Below are 23,863 nucleotides of genomic sequence, written 5' to 3' on the forward strand. Positions count from 1 at the left end.
ATGTATAGAATCATTGAAACATTATACTGTACATTATACTAAAACTAATATAACATTATGTTAATTATACTTCAATAAAAAATTTTTAGTATTTTAAAAAATATCTTTCATGATAAATAGCTCTTTCATATGAGTTACTGATATTATCCTCAGTCTATCATATGTCTTTTGGCTTTATGACAACTTTTTCCATGCAAAAAGTATTCAAATGTAGTGAAAAATCCATCTTTTTTACTATAGTTCCTGGAGACCCTACTATGGCTCAAAGTCTCCCAAATTATACGTGTTCCCCTAAATTTTAGTATAACATTTAAAAAAAATTAAGTCTTCAATCTAGATAGAATTCTTCTCAGAGAGGTCCAACTTTCTCTTCTGGACTGATAGGCAAGTGTACCAGACAGATTTTTTAAACAATCATTTTTCTCCTACTGAACTGAAATACCACCTTTCGTATGTTAATTTTCTCATGATTATTTTCCGCCACTCTGGTATGTTCTGCTAATTAGTTTTATGTCAATACTATTGATTATGATGTATATTTATGAATTAGAAATATACTACACTTCATAGTATATGGAAAGTCCTCCTCCCCCAACTTGGAGACAATGACCTAGTGGTTGATCAATTGGAAGCACACACTCTGGTGGCAAATTGAATCCTGGCTTCAAGTTCCTTAACATCTCTTTATCTTAGTTTACCTGTCTGTAAATTGGGATGATAATATTTATCACAAACAGTTGTTGTGAGGATTAAATGAAGCAAAACAAAAAACACTTAGAAAATTTCCTGACACATTTTAAGCACTAAAAAATTAGCCTTTGCAATTTCTTAACTGTTGTGCAACATTTCTTTCATGTGAATGTTATTGACTCTTCCCTTCAACCCAAACCCTCTGAAAGCAACTAACTTCAATTACATTAAATATATTTTGGGACATTTAACATTTGGGACAATTAACATTTTTATGATACTATGTATTGCATCCTAGAATTCTGTTGTTTATCCTGTTATGTTTTTAATTTATGCCCTCTTAGATCTCGTTTATTTTTTTAATTTTTATTTTTTAAAGATTTTATTTATTTATTTGACAGAGAGAGAGACAGCGAGAGAGGGAACACAAGCAAGGGGAGTGGGAGAGGGAGAAGCAGGCTTCCCGCTGAACAGGGAGCCTGAAGCGGGGCTCGATCCCAGAACGCTGGGATCATGACCTGAGCTGAAGGCAGACGCTTAACGACTGAGCCACCCAATTGCTCCAAAGGTTTTATTTATTTTGACAGAGAGAGAGAGAGAGACAGCACAGGCAGGGGGAGCGGCAGGCAGAGGGAGAGGGAGAAGCAGGTCCCCCACAGAGCACGGAGCCCAATGCAGGGCTCGATCTCAGGACCCCAGGATCATGACCTGAGCCGAAGGCAGATGCTTAATGGACTGAGCCACCCAGATGACCCTCAGATCTCATTAAGTCTTCAGTATGATGCTAGTTTAAGTCATATGACTTGAACCTTTCTTGTTAAATATATTCTTAAGTTTTAAAAATTATTTTTTCTTATTCTGATTGTAACATTTCCCCATTTCCAGTTCTGGATGCTTATTGCCAGTGTAGGGGGAAAATGTCATTTTATTTATTCTAGAATATTTTATCAGAGTCTCTTGTTTTTGCTGTACTTAAATTATATCATGAGCAAGAGAGACGTGTGTATACCATCTTTACCGAGATTTACATTTATTATGCCATTGTCCTGTCTTTATACTCTTTTCTAAATAAATACTCTGTAATTATGATAATGGTGTGTACTTGTTATCACAAGAATAGAGGTGAAAGGGTGACCAAAAGATCTCACCAGATACAAGCCCAGGATACCGATTCCTTTACCATCAAAAAAAGATATGTCTTACCATACGGAAAGCAGGAGACTCGGCTTGGGTGTGAACCCACTCGGGAAAACCTCATGGTTTAAGTCTCCTGAAGGCAGCCTCAGTACCAGTGATACTGGTCATCCAGGGTGAGGATCCCATCAGGACTTTGAGAAGCAAAATTGCAGTCTCCAGAAGTATTTCATACCTGCTGTCCTCTTCCAAGTACTCTCAAGACTCTAGTCTCGTCTTCCTAGCTGCTAGGGACACATGACTAGTAAAAATTCCAGAAGGATTCAAAGACAGAGGTCTAGGGGGTGCCTGGGTGGTTTAGTCAGTTAAGCGTCCAACTCTTGATTTCGGCTCAGGTCATGATCTCAGGGTCATGAGATCCAGCCCCACTTCAAGCTCTATGCTGGGCGTGGAGGACTCTGCTTAAGATTTTCTCTCTCCTTCTCCCTCTGCCCCTCTCAACCCCTCTTAAAAAAAAAAAAAAAAGAGGCCTTTACCAATACAGAGATTGAATAATATGCTTTTTCTATTATCACCTCGGTTAAGAGGAGATTATTGTAATTTATTCACGCCGTCATTTGATCATTCAACATGCATTTATGAAGTTCCTATAAGGGGACAGCTATTTCAAGATTAGTCTTGAAGAAGACCAGTCCCTGCTTTTGAAAGATGCAGAGTCTAGTTGGGGAATCAGATATAGAAATAAATAATGGAACTGGTTGTGAGAAGTTTAACAATACAAGTAGGTATCAAGGTGTGTGCAGGGCCTGGGATTTTATCCTCCTTTCAGGGTAACAAGTGAGCTTGTTATTGTTTTCATGGGTGCTAAAAACAAGACATGTCTCTGGATCAGAGACAGGTAACTGTATTATGCGCAGCAAAAGCAGTAGTCTGAGCTTCATGCTCATTTGCATTGGTTCCCCCATGAGCCCCAAGTCCTGGGGCGATGCAATGCACACATCATAGTTGTCCGCACACTCAGTGGATTCGATTACAGAAGAACACTAAACTTGAGGAATTCACTGTTTTTATATGTAGGGAAAGCAAGCCTGCTCTTTACCTGGACGGGAGACTTTACCTCACTTAAGGTTGCTTGCTTCAAATACGACTCTGAAAAATGAGTAGAATGGTCAGGGCCTTGCACTCTTGCCATATCCAGCAAGATCATGCAGGGACAGCCAGGGTCCATGGCAGATTGCCTCTCTCAAAGGTAAGTGTAACTGCCAGAGGTATTAAGACCTCAGTTGTCTCAGGAAGTGATTTAATAATTTTGTAATCAAACACATGCTCATTTTCTTTTGGTTTGTTTATTTTTACCACTGTGTCTAACTATCTTGAATTCCAATAAAGAATGGTTAGTCCTTGAACAGATTTATCATAGAAACTATTATAATTTCCAAGGAAAATAAAATTAAACGCAGCTGCGACTCAAGGGGTTTGGTTAAATAAAGAAGGAATGCGTTTTTTTTAAAGACAGTGATCATTTGGAAAGGTCATTGTTTATAGAATAAAATACACCTAGATTTGAAGGATTTCTTCTCCCTAACTTCCCAGTTCTATGACGTTACACAAACAACATAACCCCTGGGCTTCCTAATATGTACCTTGCAGGTTATTATCAGCATTAAAAACAAAGCTTATAAAGCCCCTTGCATATAATAGGTATTCAGCAAATGGCAGATTCTGTTATTGTTATGTTCAAACATATAAATTGTAAGTAGGGTTTGTTAACATCTACCTTGTGTTCTTCCTGTCATTTAAGCAGTCATTTATCTCTTAATTACAAGGCTGTGAATTCCCGAGGAACATTGAATTTTAGTCATCATAATGATCTAACTAGGCTCCAGACTCTCTTTTTTCCTCCTTTCAAAGTTTCAAAGCCAACGTTCATCTTTTTCAAAACCCTTTGCCTACATCAAGCAAATATAAGAATCTGATATGAAGTATGTATGTGTAGTTTATCACTTATTTAGTTTTAATCATAAAAGTAACACATGCTCAATTATTTTTTAAAAAATTCTAATAATGCCAAAGAATTGAGGTAAAAGTGAAAATTTCCATTCCTCCCAATCCCATTTCCCCAAGGAGAATCACTAATGAGACTTTGATGTGTTCCTTCCAGGTTTTTCCCATGCCTAGAAAGTGTAGTGTTAATTATTTTCTTCCAAAGATTGTATGAATTATGCTCAAGTGAAAACACTCTATTATTATTATTTCTAATTGCTAGCTTGTGGGTTAATTTTTTTTTAATTCAAAGCAGCTTTTAGTGTATTTATGTGCATGCACAAGTTAGTCCTAAAGAAATGACGATAAAGTCCCTACTGTCTAATGTTCTGAAAGCCCCAAATACATAGTCTTCCTTTTTCTGAAGTTTTATATTTGTGTAAATGTATTTCCTCAAACATAACTCAGTCTTCATTGTCTTTATAATTAGTATTTTCATTCAATTCTGTGAAACCAGTAGGAAGATTTTTATCTTCTATTTGACTTACCATTTGTGAGCTTTAAACTCTCCTACCACCCTGAAGAGGCAACAAAGAAAACTTCTATTTATAGAGCGCTTTGCAAGTTACAAAGCTCTTTCTCAAACGTCTGCCATGTTCCTCACTGTGACTCTATGATGAGGGGCAAGCAGCAATATCCCAACTGACTAATAGGACAATTAAAGTAATGAAGGTTAAAAAGTGACTTGCCTCAGGTCACACAGCTAGTAACAGCCACAAACCCAGGTCCCTCAGTTTATGAGAGAGCTCTCTGGCTGCTTCGCAGAGCAATTGTCCAGAATGAGTTGAGCCTTCACAGACGTAGAACATGGTGCAGGAAATATACTCAGAATTGACAGAAGACAATCTTGATTCCTTTAAGAGTGTTTTCTTTTCATTGAAAAAAATAAGCTAAGACAAGCTATATATATCTGAGCTAATTTTTAGCTAGTTTGTCTTAAGATGGATGTATTACTATCAGCATAAATAGAAATAAGGTATTAATCATTTCTATCCGTGGATACTCTATACCTCACTTCTCTTTTATCAAGAAAATCTTTGTGGTGATGAAAGGATTTAAAACTAACTGAACAAGAAAGGCAGGTGACTCTATTCATTTGAGTTTGTTCATTCCTGGCAAGAGAAATAGCATAAGGATATGCGAGAACAGTCTTAAGTTTACAGAAAAACTGAGCGGAAAGTACAGAGAGTTCCTGTCTACTCCCTTAGTCTCCCCTCGCCCCTACCAGAGAGTTTCCTCTGTCGTTAATATCTTGCATTCAGGGTGGTACATTTGTTAACAGCCGATGAATCAAGAATACATTATTATTAAAATCGATAGTGTGCGTTAGGGCTCACTCTTTGTGTTATCCAGTTCTGTGGGTCTTATATGCAGAGTCATAGATCCATCCAGTACAGTCTCATATAGAAGTTTCTCTGCCCTAAATCCCCTGTGTTCCACCTGTTCATCCTTCCCTCCCACGCTGCCCCCCCGACTTCTAACAACCACTGATCCTTTTACTGTTTCCATAGTTTTACTGTAGAGTACATAGCCTTTTTATATTGGCTTATTTCATTTAGCAATGGTTTTAAGTTTCTTTGTGTAGCTTGATAGCTCATTTCATTTTATCACTCAATAATATTCAGTCATATAGATGTACCAGTTTGTTTATCCATTTGACTATTGAAGGATATCTTGGTTGCTTCTAAGTTTTGATAGTTATGAATAAAGTTGCTATAAACACTTGCTGGTTTTGGTGTGAGGATAAGTTTTTAATTCATTTGGGTAAATACCTTGGAGCATGATTGCTGGATTATATGGTAGGAGTATGTTTAACTTTGTAAGAAACTGTCAAACTATCTTCCAAAGTGGCTGTACCATTTGAAAGTTCCTGTTGCACCATATCCTCATCTGTATTTGGTGTAGTGTGTTTTGGATTTAACCTTTCCAACAGATGTGTAGTGGTATCTCACAGTGGTTTTAATTATCATGAAAGATAATTGCTTTTTAAATCTATTAGACTGATCCTTCTACATCTAAATCAGCCTTGAAGACAACTAGATCAGCTCTTGTTCAAATTAGTGGGTTTTTTTTTTCCCACCATAGACATGTTCTTATGATTCTAGTTAGGAAATGCTGGGTAGAAGCCATTAAGAAAAATCATGTGCTCAGAATAGAGGGAAGGAAATAGTAAAAGGCTGGAGCTGAGAGCATATTGTCAAGTAGAAATTGGCCAGTGTGTTTGGCGCTGGTATGGGGCAAGGATAAAAATGATATAACAGCAGTATTTGGGATGATAAAATGGAAGAGAGCTAATTGGCAACCAGAAGTGTGCAGTAGAGTGCAGATTGCCAATAAAAATGTGAATGAAAACATTTTACTCTGTAATTGAAGACAACTGCTTCATATTCCAGAGATACCATAAAAGAAGAAACGTCAACAATTGAGCATAGTGTGTTGAAGGTAGTGAAAACCAATGAGAAGTCAAAATTTCTCTCATTGAGGTTGGGAGAAGAGCTGGTATCACAGAGGCAGGCGGTGCCCTGCCCATATCCCCTTGGGCATCATTTTAGTTCAGTGTGGTGGGGTGCCAGCATCTACATTTCTTTTGCTTCAGGGCTAACGAAGTCAAGAGTTGGTGTAAAAATACCCCATTTCCTGAAACCCATGTGTAGATGGCTCTGTCACATGTTCTTCACTGGCTCCCAGCCCATCTCAGCCAATGGCTTGATAACACCCCCTTTTCCGGATGCCTTCTTTTCTTTGTCTCAGTTACCCTCCCTCCCATAACTGTATTTTTTGGAATAGACTCCAAATTACACATTTTGCACTGGAATTCATATTTCCGGATTAGCTTCTGGAGGAACCCAAGCTCAGACAGTTGTTGGTTATACGTTTCTTCAGCGTCCCACGTCCCCAGTGATTACTATTGCCAACCTCATTCCAGGCTCTTCCGGAACTTCTCCCTTTATTAGTCCTGGAACCCATCACTTTCATCCTGCAGTGGCCAAGTCACTGCAGCCAGAAAACAACACTGGATCATTCTTGCACAATGCAGAGGAAATTAATTAAATATAGTGTTAACTCTTCCTCCTGTGTTTGCATTTTAAAGGGGATCCTTGGAGAAAGAACTCAAAGGAATGAATGTCTAGTTGTGAAATCTGATTCTGTGCCACCCGAATGGAGGAGATTATTTTGAGCAAGACTTCTCATATCCTTTACCTCTGATTCTGGTACTCCTTGGACCCTTTGGGAGAAAAAAAGCAGATGAACTAGTCACTCTTTAGTGACAAATCAAAATTAGAAATTAGATGGAAGGGCAGGAGAAGAGGAATCCGAAGGAAAGCCAAAGAATTTCACATAAAGCAGCAACAAGAGTAAAACGGCATGTTTGTTAATTCTAAGACACCTTTTTTCAGCATTTTAATCTCTGAAATGAAAATGCATCTTATAATCAATAGCATCTCTTACTTATTGTTGTCAGGTGACAAACACAGTGTCATTGTCATTGCCTGTGATGTGAAATTTTGTCACAGCTCTTCGTGTTGTTGTCACTTCAGTTGAATGAGGTGCACTGGTGGCGTAACATATGTTGAGTTTAATTGCTCTTTAAAGTGTCATCAATGTAATACTGCTTTAGGATTGAAACAAATAGCTATCATGTATGCAGAATGGCGTGGGAACAAATCAGCAGGGTGTAAATTTGATATTTGTTAAGCAAATTATTTGTCACTGGACAGATGATCCTGAATTCCATATTTTCATGGAAAGTAACAGTAAAGTGCTTTATAGGATGTAGGAAAGGAAGAAAAATGCACCTAGGCAGAAGAAGTTGTGTTATATTTTATTACTGAGATGCGTGCAGAAGGATTGCCTAGCATACAACAAAGCAACAGTGGCAAGAGAAATTGCCAAATTCCTCACAATAGGTGAATGAAATCTCAGTGCAATAGGAAGCCAGAGTAAATGAATCATGCATTGCAAGGAGCTATCTTGAAGATGTATGGTATCCATTTATCAGAAACTTCCTGCTGATTTGGAACAGAATGCACTTAACTTCCAGCATGATGCCATGGAGGAAAGAAGTTCAATATGTGTTTAATCAAATAGGTAATTCCTGGCGTGGGAATTTGTTTTCTTTGATGAGACTTAAAATTACACTGTCAATGCAAAAAGATCTTTAAAGTGATCAAGAATATGAGTTTGAATTATGACAAGCAGTGTGTCACTGTAATCTTACACCTGCCAATTGCTGAAGTTACTGCCATATTTAATTTAATTTAAACAATGTCTAAGAAGAAGAACTTCTTCAAATATATTATTGGGGGTGAACCAAAAGAGTATGGATAATGGGTGAGCTGCTGGAGGACTGGTTAGAAGGCTTCTGGAATAGACATCCAGTACCTACTATGTATTCTAGTCCTCAGTGATTTTATGGACCTGTTTCTGAGCAGTTAAATAATAATTTCATCTAAAAGCATAGTGATATGGTTGTTAATCATGATGGCATGACAAGGCCAGTACAGTCCCTCAGTGTTTCTGTCAACAAACCATTTAAGGACCACTTGCAGAAGGAGTTTGAGTCCTGGTTCTTGTCTGAAGATTTTCTATTAAGAACTTCTGGTAAGATCAAGAAAGTGTCAGCATCAAAACTTACAGGATGGAGACAGTAGTTGTGCACACTTTAAAGAAGTGCTGCCTCACCGCCATTCTTGATGTCCCAGAGGACATTATTTTATGGAAAAATATGAATTACAATGAGTCTAAGTTGAAAAGAGATTCAGAAAATTTGAATTCTAAGTATGTGAAGAAGTTTTAGGAATACGTTAACCAATTTACTTCACACGTATTTACCCTTTTTAGACATGCACAGTACTGATAAGTGATTTTAAATATTTATATTTCCATAGCAATAAATCCAGTCCTTTCAGTAAGTATAAAATAAAAATTCCAAGGGATAAAAAGCATTATTTCACAGTTTATATTTTTACTTCAAAGCTAAAAGCATCATTAAAGTGCAGTTCACAGAAATGGAAGGTTTGACTCACTAGTAATATCTAAGTCTGACTGTGTGTGACAGCACCACAAAGAAAAATCCACAGAATAGACTTTAACATACCTTTTTCAATAACTGATCAAATTAATCAGGAAAAAAATCCACAAGGATGCAGAGATTTGTACAAAACAATGAACAAACTTGGGTTAATGAGCCTGTGTAAGACATTTGCAGGGAACAACTGCAGACTTCGCGTTCTCCATAAGCGCACGAGAGGTCCACTGCCGGGCCACAGAGCAAGTCTCAGCAAATTTTAAGTGGTTGTAGTCACTCAGAACATCTACTTGGATTAGAATTTTTACATCTATTTTAAAAATCAGTTAAGGGACACCTGGATGACTCAGCTGGTTAAGCATCTGACTCTTGGTTTTGGCTCAGTCATGATCTCAGGGTCATAAGATGGAGCCCTGCATCGGGCTCCGTGCTGGGCATAGAGCGTACTTAAGATTCTCTCTCTCCCTCTCCCTCTGCCCCTAACTCCCCACTCAAGTGCTCGCTCACTCACACTCTCTCTCTAAAATAAAATAAATATATAAAATCTTTTTTAAAAATTAGTTAAAAAACAGAGAAGTAGAAAACCCCTATGTTTGGAAATTAACCAATACATTTCTAAATAAGACTTAGGATGAAGGTAAAATTCTGATGGAATTTAGATGTTAGAAAAGGGAGAGAAATTTTATCAATATTTACACAAGATATGATTTGTGTATGTAGAAAATCCAAGAGAGTCTACAGATAAATTGTTAGAATTGTTAAGCGATATTAAAAACACATTATTAGAGTCAAGAGTTTAGCAAAGTTGCTAGTTTCAAAATCAGTATATGGATGTCAAATATATTTCTACGTGCCAGCAAAAACAATTCGGAAGGAAAGATACTATTTATTCTGTTATCAAAATACCAATTATATGGAAATAAACCTAACAAAAAATGTGTAAGATCCGTATAGGTAATTATAATGCTTAGTAGGGGGATATTAAAGAAGACCCTAATAAATGGATTAGAACACAATTATAAAGATGTCAGGACTCCCAAATGTATCTGAAGATATAGTGCCATTCAAATTCTCAACATGGTTATATATGTATGCAGGTTGACAAGCTGGTTCTAAAATTTATATGGAAATGCAAAGAAACCTATTCTACTTGACATCAAAACTTACTATAAAACTCTAGTAATTAAAATAGGCTGTTGACAAAACAGAGATAGACGGAATTCTAAGATGGAATGGAGTCCCGAAGCAAATTCATCCACATGTGGACATTTGATTTATGAAAGAGTTGGTCCAACAAAGCATGGTGAAAAAACAGAATGTTCAATAAATATTGTCAGAACTGAGTGTCTATATAGAAAACGTGAAAAGGGCCTCTCATTATTAACAAGTTCCAAGTGAGTTACAGTGAAAGACAACACTATAAAGACTTAACAGGAAAAATATCCCTGCATGACTGCAGGCTAGGGTAAGATTTCTTTCTTTTTTTTTTTTAAAGATTTTATTTATTAATTTGACAGAGATAGAGACAGCCAGCGAGAGAGGGAACACAAGCAGGGGGAGTGGGAGAGGAAGAAGCAGGCTCCCAGCGGAGGAGCCTGATGTGGGGCTCGATCCCATAACGCCGGGATCACGCCCTGAGCCGAAGGTGACGCTTAACGACTGTGCTACCCAGGTGCCCCAGGGGCGGAGGAGCCTGACGTGGGGCTCGATCCCACAACGCCGGGATCACGCCCTGAGCCGAAGGTGACGCTTAACCGCTGTGCCACCAGGCGCCCCAGGGAAAGATTTCTTAAGTCATAAGAAGCACTAACCATAAAGGGAAGAATTAATAAGTTAGACTTCACTAAAATAGAAACTTCTATTCATTGCCACGTGGGAAAACACAAGCCAGAGAGCAGAAGATATATGCACTACACATTCATGTGACAAGACAGACACACAACAGAAAATGTGCAGTTTCTCTCTCAAGCATGTTCTCTTACTCCCACCAACATACACTCGGGGGTGTTTTTTTTTGTTTTGGTTTGGTGTGTTTTTGATTTTGGTTGCATTTTTATTTTGAGGTCCGTATACGTGGTTAAGTGAAAGGTGAATATGAGTACATCTTTGATATTTACAAAAATAAAAGGCACTAATTTGGTTTTGATCTATAATGACCAGTTTTCTGTAAGAAGTTTTTGTCTCATACATTTAAGTGAGGAACTAAATTAGGAAAAATACAAAGGAAAGTGAAAAGATAGCCTAGATGCACACAGTGGTGCTCCTGTTCTCTGAACATGGAAGAAAAATGAATAGTTTAACCTTCTAAAACATGAGGGGAAGCTGAATCTGAAAGGGAAGGTAAACAGTGCAAGTAGGAAAAGGAAAATGTGCGCAATGGAGCTGAGAAATGTAGAAAGATAATATCTGAATGCTCATGGAAAAGCTCCTGTAATGGTGAGAAAAACAAGGACAAATAATGGTGATTCTCAGGGTCTAAGAGGAACTCCAGATCTTGGGCAGTAAGAGGAGTTTTGAAATTTACATAAGTAACAGCTCCTCGGAAGGAGCTCCAGAAGAAACCATTTATTTTTAACAATGGAATATTTACGAAACAAGCAAAATGAATACATCCCTTTTCTTGGGAAGCTGAATGGAAGGTATACGGAAAACATCAATAAATAGGAAAATTAACAACAGGAACAAATTCTAACTAGAGAGAATCTGAAATTGTCAGCATGCAGAAATGGGAAATTTGGTATCTCTGCTTCATAAATAGGATCGTTTTAATTTCTTTACCTTATGAGCCTCTGTCAATTCATTTTTGTTTCTTTCTTTTGGAGCTTTCTGATTTAAGAGGGAAAAAAGTTTTGAAGCCTGTAGTAAATGGAAGAGCAAGAACTCAGAAACTTGGTGTTTACCCTCATTTTACAAATAAAAGTCCTAATTAATGTGCATCATCTAATAAAATTATGGCAGCAGTGAAGGTCATAAAAATATTTACAACCTCATTTCTTCCCTTGAAAGACCCTTTGGTTCATCAATATGTAAAATCTTCCTTTTGATTAATTGTTAATTTTCCACCTTATGGATTGTTATTTTATTCTTTCTCTTATTGACCCCTTTGACCATTTCATAGATAATTAGCACGTCCTTCAGAGAGGAGAGTAGAGGGAAACTAAATAAATGTATTTATCTACATTTATTAAGCTTCCTGTTAACCCTGGTTTGGAAAATGTCTATTAACAAAGACGTTTAACACTACTGACTAAAATGATGGTGTTGTTGGGATTAGTCCTATAAACCAAGACAACTGAAACACCTGCAGGGTCGTGGCAGGTAAGGTGAATTAGTGCCTGGGTTTCTCAGTGGTGGGCACGGTGGCGACTGTGGATGGTACATGCTGCTCCTGAAGGGATTACAGTATTTAACTTCCACGGCGCACCTAGTGGCTGAATTAAACCCACAGGCTGCCAGTTTCCAACGTCCACACCATTAGCGTGGGTAATAAAAAATGTATATGCTTAGGTGTGATAAAAATATTGTTGCTGGGGGCACCTGGGTGGCACAGCTGTTGGGCGTCTGCCTTCGGCTCAGGGCATGATCCCGGCGTTATGGGATCGAGCCCCACGTCAGGCTCCTCCGCTATGAGCCTGCTTCTTCCTCTCCCACTCCCCCTGCTTGTGTTCCCTCTCTCGCTGGCTGTCTCTATCTCTGTCGAATAAATAAATAAAATCTTAAAAAAAAATATATTGTTGCTGAAATGTGTGATAGTCTCCCTCTAGTAAATTCATACAGTTAAAAGCTAGTCAACATGAACAACACCGGACAGGGACCAAGAGAATGCTTTAAGCATACCATGAAGTACAGAGTTAACAAGTGAACAGCTGGGACCACACTGGTTCATAATAATTTACAAAGAAGTAACTCTTACCTAAAACCTATCCTAAGCCTAAAATAAATGGATCCTCGCGAGTGTGTGTTCCAGGCCTTTCCTACAGAGGTGTTCAAGAATTATTTTTAATTATTAAAAATGATTTTTGGGGGCGCCTGGGTGGCACAGCAGTTAAGCGTCTGCCTTCAGCTCAGGGCGTGATCCCGGCATTATGGGATCGAGCCCCACATCAGGCTCCTCCGCTGGGAGCCTGCTTCTTCCTTTCCCACTCCCCCTGCTTGTGTTCCCTCTCTCGCTGGCTGTCTCTATCTGTCAAATAAATAAATAAAATCTTTTAAAAAAAAATGATTTTTGAAGAGAGAGAGAGCAATATGCTACATAGGAATTTCATTCACAATACAAGTTTGTGTCTTTAGAATGGATTGTTTTGAAACAAATCCCAAATAATTTCGTATATTTATTGAGAGATTGTTTTTGATTTACAAGTAGTGGTGTTTTCCTATGATGTATATATTTAAGCTTATATGTTTGTTTTTGCTCACTGTTTTCAGGGAAAATTTCATGGAAACCCAATGCACGTAGCTGTGGTTATTTCAAATTGTTTAAGGGAGGAGAGGAGAATATTGGCTGCAGCCAACATGCCCGTTCAGGTAATAAGTTTCTGAACTTGCGGTCTTGCTATCACCTTGAACTCAATTTCTCTGAAACAGAAATTCTTATCTTCTTTCCAGCCAGCTTCTTCTACCTATGTGAATGGTGCCACCATCCTTCCAATCACTTGGAATCAAGGTCTTAGGATCATCTTTGAGTAATTCCTTTTCTCTGCCTTCATACTGAGATAATTACCAAGGCTTTCTAGAGTTTATTTCTGGAATCCTATCTATACATTCTTTTCTGTTTCCATTGGTCACACTCTGGCCGCAGTCTTACAGTATCAGTTGAGGAATATAGTTAACTGCCTCCCTCAGCATGATTATCCTCAGGGATTGATCTTGCTCAAAACATTCTATGGCTCCCAAATTCCTACCCTCCCCACAAGTCCAAAACTACACACACAAAATTTCATTTTATAGAAACTCCATAAATACTTGCTTGTTGATTGTTTCAGTGTACTTTGCCCTGCCATATTTTAAATTACATTTTATCACACTATCCTGAATGAATTCAGAGCCCCTATCAAAGACAAATAGAGGAATCAATGATGTCCTTGGGAATACTTTTTCAGTTAATCCTTATAAAAGAAAAGAGTATGTAAGTAATCAATTTTCCAGCTGATGTCCTCTGTAATTTAGTAAATCACACCACGGTATTTATTTTTAAAGGTCCCAGAAAAGTATCTTTTTTTGAGCTTTTAAAAATTGTTAGACTTAGTTAATGTCAGGTTGTGGTTGTTGTTGAAGAAGTATGAAATTTTAACAATTTGCTCTTCTTATTGTTTAGATGAAGAATTGTATTTTTATTTAATTTAAAATCTAAAGTATAGTGCTTCTCAAGTAAATATAGTTTGAGTCAGTGCATTTTGGGTAAAAATTAAGATGCTAAATAACTACTAATATATGATATTCTCATGTATATTCTCAGCTATCCTTTTTATATCCCTCTTATCTTTAGTGTGTGTGGGTGGGTGGGTGTTGACTTCAAATGTCAGGTATCTGTCAAATTAGAAACTACAAACAATCTGCCAGTACCATATACTACCACAAGCACTGGTTTGTAAACTTAAAAACTGTAAACCAATAAACAAGTATATGGTTGTGTATGTGTGTGCGTGCGTGCATGTGTGTGTGTGTGTGTGTGTGTGTGTGTGTGTGTGTGTGTGTATGCAGAGAGAGGGAGGGAGGGAGGGATTTTATAACTATTTCTCCAATCTGAAGAATGTGGTGTAATTGAAAGAACGCTTGATTGATAGCCAAGCACATTGGTTCTACTTGAGGTTCCACCACTGATTTGCTTCGTCAAGTTGTCAGCCTTTCTAACCGTAGCTCCCCACCCAACTCTAAGGCAAGGGGGTTGCTGCCATTCTAACTCTCATCTCTGGGTATCTGTGTGGTTTGATATCCAAGGAACACATTCATTGTCTTTATATCTAAGGAACACTCAATGTTAGATTGTTTGAATGACCAAGAAATGGTGCATGGAAAAGTTGGTTAGCCTTTCTATTTAACTAGACTAACATTTTTAGATATTCTTAGTGAACTCCCTTTGTTTCAGTGTAAAAGTCAATCTCATCCTAGCAGATTCAACATTCCTAATTCTGAATTTAAGTCCAATTTAATGTAGTTTTGCTATACTCATTTTTAAATTACATGTATTCATTTTATAGAATTTCAAAAGTAACATAGGTCTGTTAGAGAAAATTAGGAAAAAAAGTTTAAGACATAAAATCATCTGTAATTTCACTTACATACTGATAATGTTTTGGTGTGTGTGTTCTTCTAATCATATGTACTGAAGTTTACATGTCTATACATATACCCATATATTTATACATATATGTATAAATAAAAGTATACATACATATATATGTAAGGAAGAGAGATCATAAATGTATGGTGTTTTTATAATTTGCTCTATTTCTTAACAACTTAATGCTATTTAAGTGTCATTAAATATTTTTCTAAAGTGTGCTTTTTAATGACTGTATAGTATTCCATATCCTATTACTCCAAACCTCAGTTCAAAGTATACTCCATATACTACATTTATCATGAACTTGTTTTATTAACATCATTGAAATTCCAAGACATTCTTTTTTCAGGGGCCTCTGGAGAAGTCCTTACAAAGTTCTTCAGTTTCAGAAAGGCAGAGGAATGTGGAGCACAAAGTGGCTGCCATTAAAAACAGCGTGCAGGTGAGTGATCTCATAGAAACCTAGCAAGGCTAGCTATTGCCCTCAAACATCTAACTGTGCCCAAAGTTAGTCCCTACAGAAATCATAGGGCAATTTGATAATAAAATAACTATCTCTCACATACTATGTTCATGTTAGAAAAGATTTGGGGGGGGGAGCTTTTCAGCTTCAATTTACTGGATACTGGCCCTACCCCACCAAACTCCAAGCCTCTCAACCTTCACATTGTAAATATCTGCATATTCATCTGTGAAAGTGAGGATGACCACCGTCACAGGATTTTTGCGAAAGGACTACATGAGATAACATAAGAAAAGCCTTTAGCCCAGATCTTGGCACTTAATACCTATTATGAGCAGACAGACATTACCAGGTTTGGAGAAGAGCAAAGTGGAATTTCAAAACAGAAAGGAACAGGACACATAGAGGAAGCATAGATACTTTTCTAAGAAGTAGAAAGGGGAAAAAAATGTAGACTGAATTGCCATAAACTACAGCAGATTAGAATAAAGACTTTAAGTGAAAAGATAATTGATAAATTAATGGAGAGGTTTATGGAACTAAAAGGGAAAAGGCATCCATATTGTCCAGCAAAAAAAGACCTTAGCATCATTAGGAACTAAATGAGAAATAAGAGGCAAGATGCTGCAAGATTTCCAAACAATCAGGAAGAGCAAATGGAAAAGCAGATTTGGTCTGGTTCTTCCAGTGCTATTCAACCTTCATGGGTATTAGCTCTTTAGAAATTTAGGTTCTATACACTTAGTCTGGGACGTGACTGGAGGCCAGAAGCACCAAACAGTGTATTTTGAAATACTGAAGATGATGTTTCACTGACGTGCTTAATTAGAACAACAGAGTGAGTTTGTTTTCTTTTGTAAAAAGATGACAGAACAAGACACCAAATATTTAGAAGACCTGCAAGATGAATTTGACTACAGGTATAAAACAATTCAGACAATGGGTAAGTTCTTATTTTGTCTATAATTCTACTTAGAGACATAAAGACAACATGACTAGGATTTCCTCTTTATACTGACAAAATTGATAAATTCATCTACTTCCCTAAGGGAAGGGTTTTTGTTTTTGTTTTGAAGAGATAGTACAGGAAAGGAATATTTTGCTTCCTCCTTTTCTCTCCATATAAATATATATATATATTTTTACCAACCAATTCAAAATAAATTATAAAGCTCATGAGAAATCACTCCTACTTTGGCATGCATCTCCAAAAACTAAAAACATTCTCCTATAGAATCAGAATATCATTATCACAACTAAGAAAAGTGATGATAATTCGCTAGTATGATCAGGAAATTACTAATGTCATCCCTAGGTGCATTTTTTAATATAATTTCCAAGATTGTAAATAGAAATGTAAGGTGCCTGGCTGGCTCAGATAATAGAGTCCACGACTCTTGATCTCAGGTTCATGAGTTCAAGCCCCACACAGGTTTGGAGACTGCTTTTAAAAAAGATTTTTAAAATTATAAGTAGAAGTGTGATTCACTATAGGAAATTTGGAAAATAGACAAAAGCATTAAAAAATTAAAAATCACACAAAATTCTACTATCTGTAGATAAACACTGTCAAAATATTAGTATATCTCCTTCCGGCCTTTTCCCTATACATTCAAATACATACATATCTCTTTATTTGCAAAAAACTTGAGATAATCCTTTATATAGTTTTGTGTATTGCATTCTAAAGTTTTAAGTATTTTCCCATATCATAAAAAATCTTCAAAGACATCATTTCAGTAATTGTATAAATGTCAAAATATAAGGACACTGCAATTGTTTGACTGTATCTTTGTGGTTAAACATTGAGTTTGTTTACAATTAGATTTTTTATTTTAAATGGAAAGAAAGGAAATATAAAACAATGGGAAGGAAGTGAGAATATTTACAAGGTCTAAAATTTACAAGTAACGGGATTGATCGTTTGAAGCGTCTTGCTGTTAGTGGGACAATCAGAGAAATTCCAATTAGATGGAGATTAGTTAATAGGATTGTACCAATGTTAATTTGCTGGCTTTGGTAATTGTACTCTGCTTATGTAAGATATTAGAGAAAGCTGGATAAAGGGCAGATGAGACCTCTACTATTTTTGCAACTCTTTTGTAATTCTAAAATTATTTTAAAATAATTTTTAAAAACAAATTGGATAGAAATCTTTCATTTACAGAAGCGTCTTTAACTATTGAAATGTTAGCTTAAAATTCATCTGGATGGAAGTATGGATGATTGGGACCAAATGCTTAACTTTCATCTCAGATGTAAAAGCAAGGCTATTAGGATAGGAATCTTGTTTGGCATAGGTGAGGAGTGATGTGTTCTCTTGGCATCTTCAGGATGTATTGACTCCCATGAAATGATATTTAAAATGTTCATAGTTGTAGGACACCTGGGTGGCTCAGTCAGTTAAGCAACCAACCCTTGATTTTGGCTCAGATCATGATCTCAGGGTCGTGAGATTAAGCCCCGCATCAGGTTCCACACTTAGAGCAGAGTCTGCTTGTCCCTTTCCCTTCCCCTCTGTCCCTTCCCTCCCTCCCTCCCTCCCTCCCTCCCTCCCTTCCTCCCTCCCTCCCTGTCTCTGTCACACACACACATACATACATAAATAAATAAATAAATAAATCTTTAAAATGTTCATAGTTTCTTATATGTACAATTTTTCCCTTCAGAAGAAATGGCACAAACATGGGTTCCATCAGATTATCAAAGGGGTCCTTGATCTTAAAAAGGTTTAGAACTGCCAATTTCACCAGGCACTACAGTCCATTGAAAGCAGTCTCACCCCAAATCTCATATGTGAACCACCAATTTAAGACGTAGAATGTAACAAAATACATTAAACAATAAAATTATTTTGGACTTAATTTATGACAATTAGAGTTACGTTACTATAATCAGTGCTTCATGAGCATTACGAAGAATAAAAATGCTCCTTCTGTCACTAACATCAGCAAGTGTTCATTTAGTTGGTTGCAAGTAAAATGAAATGTTTTAAGTGAAATGAAAGACACATGGGAAACAAATTATATCTTGCTGGTGAAGACCGAGAAGTATTAGCTAATGAAGTTTTGAGTTTATAAAAGGCTACATGAGCGAGATTTTACTACATGTGGAATCTAGGAATTCGCGAATTTGTGAATTAATACAACCAGGAATGACTTCCCGGAGGTCAGTGCTGTTTTGTGGAGAAATTTGGGACAGTGTTGTTTTGGGGCCTCTTTTTCACAATTACTCAAATCAGAACGGCATTTCCGACCTTCAGTCTTCACAGACAAGAGGGTTGGTATAAACAATCACTTGCGATGTATCAATAAAGTTAAAGGTTCAAGTTAAATAATACGTTTATTCCATGTCTCCCATTTAAGAGGATAAGCCATTTGGGGTTTTTTCAGTCAGAGATTTTTCTTACTTTGTAATTCTTTCCTACTTCTAGTTTTACTGTGAGGAGAGTCCATTTTGCAAAGGAAAAAGGAGGGGGGGGGAAGCAAAGGATTTAGTCTTTATTAGTTCATGAGACTAAGTGGATAAAACTGCAACCCTTCCAGGCAGTTTCCCGTAATTCCTGGATAAGAAGCAGAGCGGGAACAGGTGGGAAAAGGGTTCAGGAGGAATCAAGTACGATTTACTAATGGGCACAAAGACGGCCCCTTTCCTACTTATGTCAACAAGCTAGGGCTTATTATCAATGTAGACGTATCTAAGAAGGAATGCATTTCAAAAACCTTTTTAGCCCTCTCCCCACCCCAAAAAGGAGCATGGTGTGAGGAATGGTCTCTCAAGGTCTGTAAGATAGAGAGCTCCCTCCTGGGTTGCTTGGAGGTGATCTTTCCTGGCAAATGAACAGATAGGGACTTACTTTCAAGCTCTTCTGCAATGGCCGCATTTAGTCTCTTGTATCTTAAGACTTAAGGATGGGGATTGCAGCAGACTTGGCTTGCGGGACAGAGAGCTTCGCCTTGGAGAGGACTCTAAACCTCATCTCTTTTCCTTCACAGATCAGGGGGACAAGAACCACGCCCTAATGAATCAGGAAGTTTTGACTCTGCAAGAAATGCTTAACAGTCTTGACTTCAAGAGAAAGGTTAGCGAAGAATGTTAATTTAGCCTTTTGCCTATTTTTCTCCTTTTCCTATATCTGCTCCTACTGAAAAGACTCAAGCTCTTGGATTCATTCACTTCTATTTAAGCTGAATGAATAAATGGCAATGCTTCTAGGAAGAGTTTCATATTGTTTGCCATGCTTCTCTTCCTGAGTTTACAATGCTGGCCCTATCTAGAGTTTATTTATCTTGCTTATACACTACATTTACTGTAGCTACCATTAATTTCAAGGTGAACATTTTACCCAGCTTTTATTTGCCACTGTTTCAGACATGACCGTTTTAGTTTCTGTACTTAATATGCTGATATGGGTTCTACTACATGTATAATTAAAATATTACTTGGTGGCTGCTAAACTTTTATTAGAAAAGTCAATGTTCCAGTTTCCACTCTGAAAAATTACCTCATGCTAAGTAATTGCATAGATTTCAGGATAGTTCATTGACGACGCAACATATTCAATCTAACCTCCTTTCAAGGAGAGGAGAAAGCTTTTTCTGGCTCAATTAAATATTTTAAAAGAGGGGAAACATTTCTATCTCAACTTTCTATCTCTCCTTGAAAATAATGCAGTTGAAATTTGAGCAGTCACTGATAAATCAAGAGTTTATTTCTAAAAGTTCAGCTTCATTTTTTGTGCAGGAAATTGTGTGAGCACAAACAAATGTAAAATTTATTTTTCACCTTACATTATAAACTTCAACAGTTAGAAATCGGATTTTTTTTTAAAAGATTTTATTTATTTATTCATTCGACAGAGATAGAGACAGCCAGAGAGAGAGGGAACACAAGCAGGGGGAGTGGGAGAGGAAGAAGCAGGCTCATAGCGGAGGAGCCTGATGTGGGGCTCGATCCCATAACGCAGGGATCACGCCCTGAGCCGAAGGCAGACGCTTAACCGCTGTGCCACCCAGGTGCCCCAGAAATCGGATTTTAAACATACAAATATTTAATCCAAGATAAGCTTAATGCATTTATGCATAGTAAATCTATGCTATATGTTTTATGCATGCTATCTTATTCTACTTTAGAAATAAGATTTTAAGGACAGAAGGAACCTTGGAAATAATTTGGTCCAATCACCTCATTGTATAGATCAGAGGACCAAGTTCCAGCAAAGTTAAGTGGTTTATTCAAATTCACATGCCTTGTCACAAAACCAGGATAGGAATTCACATCTTCTAGTCCTTAGGTTTTTAAAAGTTAAACTTCTCCACTATGCCTCCCTCAATCCAGATAAAGTCCTAAAAAACTAACACAAAAAGGCTCAAATTTTAGTCACTACATTTTAGAATAAATGCATATATTTATAAGAATATAAATTTAATTTATGTCTTTTTAAAAAGCAGAGATATGGCTGTATGACTAGAAGATTCAGTATTGTCATAGGAGTATTCAAAGTATTTGAATTTGTACTAGATGATATTAAATGATATTATGAGATATTATGAGATTGTTAACTGTGATCGTGCTTCTTCCTTTATGACATTTTTTAATTATAATAATTTAATACTGAAAGTCCAAAAAGACAGTGCTATGGTAAATAGAAGATAGTATTTGATAAGATATTTGGTGAGAATTTTAACCAAACCTTTATCGCCGAGGTCAGACAAATCATTTCACAGGTTGGATTATGAGTGACTTTGGTTGTATCTCATGAAATCTTTTCAGTAGTCACCTTTGTTTTTAGGAAGCCCTCAGTAAGATGACACAAATTGTAAATGAAACGGACTTGTTAATGAACAGCATGCTGATGGAAGAGCTGCAGGACTGGAAGAGGAGGCAGCAGATTGCCTGCATCGGGGGGCCGCTCCACAATGGTCTCGACCAGCTGCAAAACTGGTAAAACGAATTGACTTTAGTTTCTAGTGAAAACCACAGGAAGTACAAAACTTCAGTGTCGCTCAGCCAGAGAAGGCAGGCTCAGACCAAAACATAAATTCATTCAACTTATTGATGGTTTATTAGTAGCTGGGAATTCTACAGTTGAGAACAAATAGATGCATATGTATTTTTACTTTTATTCCCTTGAGGCCAAAAAAAAAGCATCTGTAGAAATCTATAGAATGCATAAGAATTGCTTAATTCTCTCATATAATATATTAACTTTAAAAGACTCAAATGAATTTTTGAAAGCAGCAATGAATACAACTTTCTATAAGGACGTAAGAAGTACTAGCTTCAAAAGCTTGAGAAAAGATATCTCAGTTTTTAGAAGTGTATCTTAAGTCAGAGTTAAACATTAGTTTTGTGTTTTCAACAGAGTGGTTTATTTTGGTATTTAAATGGAAAATCTTAAATGACTACTACAGCTGACATCCCCTATGCACACATATATGCAATCACGTACGGATACTATCCTTTGTATTACAAGAAAAAATGTCGATAGGGTTTTCCTCATCAATGCAAAATAAAAGTATCTGATTGAAAGAACATTTGGAAAAAAATAATGAGAAAGAAGGAAAACATTCAGTTGCAATCTAAAATTGCTTTCAAAGGGTACAATTCAGTATGATGGAAATATGTCCTAATGGTGGCCACTTGCAGTAAAGCTCTGGCCTGCCAGGCCTACTTCTCAAGAACAGTAAGGAATTGGGCTCTTTTTAAAACCTACTAATTGTCCGTGGGGAGATGCTCTGATTCCCTAACCTCACTGTAACAATAAACAGTAATGTACACAATAAAAATAATATAATAAAAATAATAAACAACAAAAGAAGCGATCGAGAACTTAGCAGATAAGGGTGCTTATACCAAAATCAGTGGGGGGGTGGATGGATCTTTCCACAGCACTATGTGGGGAGTAAACTTTTAAATAGAAAGAGCTGCTGTCAGGGCCACGTGGACTTACCAAGCCTGTCCAGACATCCTGCCTCCTCTCTAGTTTAACGGTCCCTTGGGTGTCTGTTTCAGACTGTCTTTTCCCTAGACTTTGGGCCCAAGCTCCTGCCTCCATTTCCAAGGTGAGATCACCACATAGTTAGTAAAACTCTAAGCCCATACCTTTCTCCAGACAGATCATTTTTGGCTAATAGTTAGGATTTGTAAAAAACATATTGGGGGAGGGAGCCCATTTCATATTGGTTTTGTTCTTTAGTATTCTTACACATAACATTCTTCTTATCACGTATCTTTAAAGTTTTAAATTTTCTCTTTCTTTACCCATTAATGAGTACCATATTCTTAATATCCAAATGTTTAACAGATTTTTAAACAAACGTTAAAAGAGATTCGGTTCCTGATGTTGATGAAATTTTATAAATGATGTCTATAACTACATATAATTGACAAAACACTGAAAACATTTTCCATGTGTCATGCATCTTAGAGGAAAAAGAGGATTAGGGAAATAAACATAAAGAACTCCCACTATCTTTAATGGAATTAAGTGAACGATTGTGTTAGTTGAATAATTATTTAATAATTTATTGCTCCCTGATGTGGTTAACAGCTAAAATGGTAGATTGTTAAGTGGGAAAACTATCTGCTGATTTTCATTTGTTGTTCGATAGCTTTACACTATTGGCAGAAAGTCTGTTCCAACTCAGAAGGCAATTGGAGAAATTAGAGGAACAATCTACTAAAATGACATATGAAGGGGACCCCATCCCCATGCAAAGAGCACATCTGCTAGAAAGAGTCACCTTCTTGATCTACAACCTTTTTAAGAAGTAAGTAAATTTAAATGTGTCATGGCAGCTTCAGTCCTGTGGAGTTGTAAGGACACCCCGGCTGGGGTTTTGGTGTTAAGGTCAAGGAAGGTAGGGAAGTGTTTTTTTTTTTTTTAAAGATTTTATTTATTCATTTGACAGAGATAGAGACAGCCAGCGAGAGAGGGAACACAAGCAGGGGGAGTGGGAAAAAAAAAACAGACCTCCAGCGGAGGAGCCCGACGTGGGGCTCGATCCCAGAACTCTGGGATCACGCCCTGAGCCGAAGGCAGATGCTTAAGCTTAACGATTGAGCCACCCAGGCGCCCCAGGTAGGGAAGTGTTAAACAGTGAGCCTCAGGGTAAAGTGAATAAAGCTCCAGAGAGTTCCAGAAACATTTCTGCTCTTCACTATTTATTCAGCACTTCTCCCAAAAACTGACTCAGTTTTCTGTGAGCCAACCACAGTA

General features: G+C 37.1%; 1 protein-coding gene across 1 annotated transcript in view; it reads left to right on the forward strand.

Annotated features, from left to right (window-relative positions):
• STAT4 (signal transducer and activator of transcription 4) overlaps positions 1 to 23,863 on the forward strand; it is an 86,001-nt gene that overhangs the window by 38,898 nt on the left and 23,240 nt on the right. Inside the window, exons 4-9 of the mRNA XM_040642726.1 lie at positions 13,322 to 13,420; positions 15,529 to 15,621; positions 16,507 to 16,585; positions 19,638 to 19,723; positions 21,434 to 21,585; positions 23,256 to 23,414. Of these exons, the coding sequence (XP_040498660.1) occupies positions 13,322 to 13,420; positions 15,529 to 15,621; positions 16,507 to 16,585; positions 19,638 to 19,723; positions 21,434 to 21,585; positions 23,256 to 23,414 (668 nt within the window). The remainder of the gene's footprint in view (positions 1 to 13,321; positions 13,421 to 15,528; positions 15,622 to 16,506; positions 16,586 to 19,637; positions 19,724 to 21,433; positions 21,586 to 23,255; positions 23,415 to 23,863) is intronic.

This window comes from Ursus maritimus, unplaced genomic scaffold, assembly GCF_017311325.1.
Source record: "Ursus maritimus isolate PB19 unplaced genomic scaffold, ASM1731132v1 scaffold_1, whole genome shotgun sequence".
In the NCBI taxonomy this organism is placed as follows: domain Eukaryota; kingdom Metazoa; phylum Chordata; class Mammalia; order Carnivora; family Ursidae; genus Ursus; species Ursus maritimus.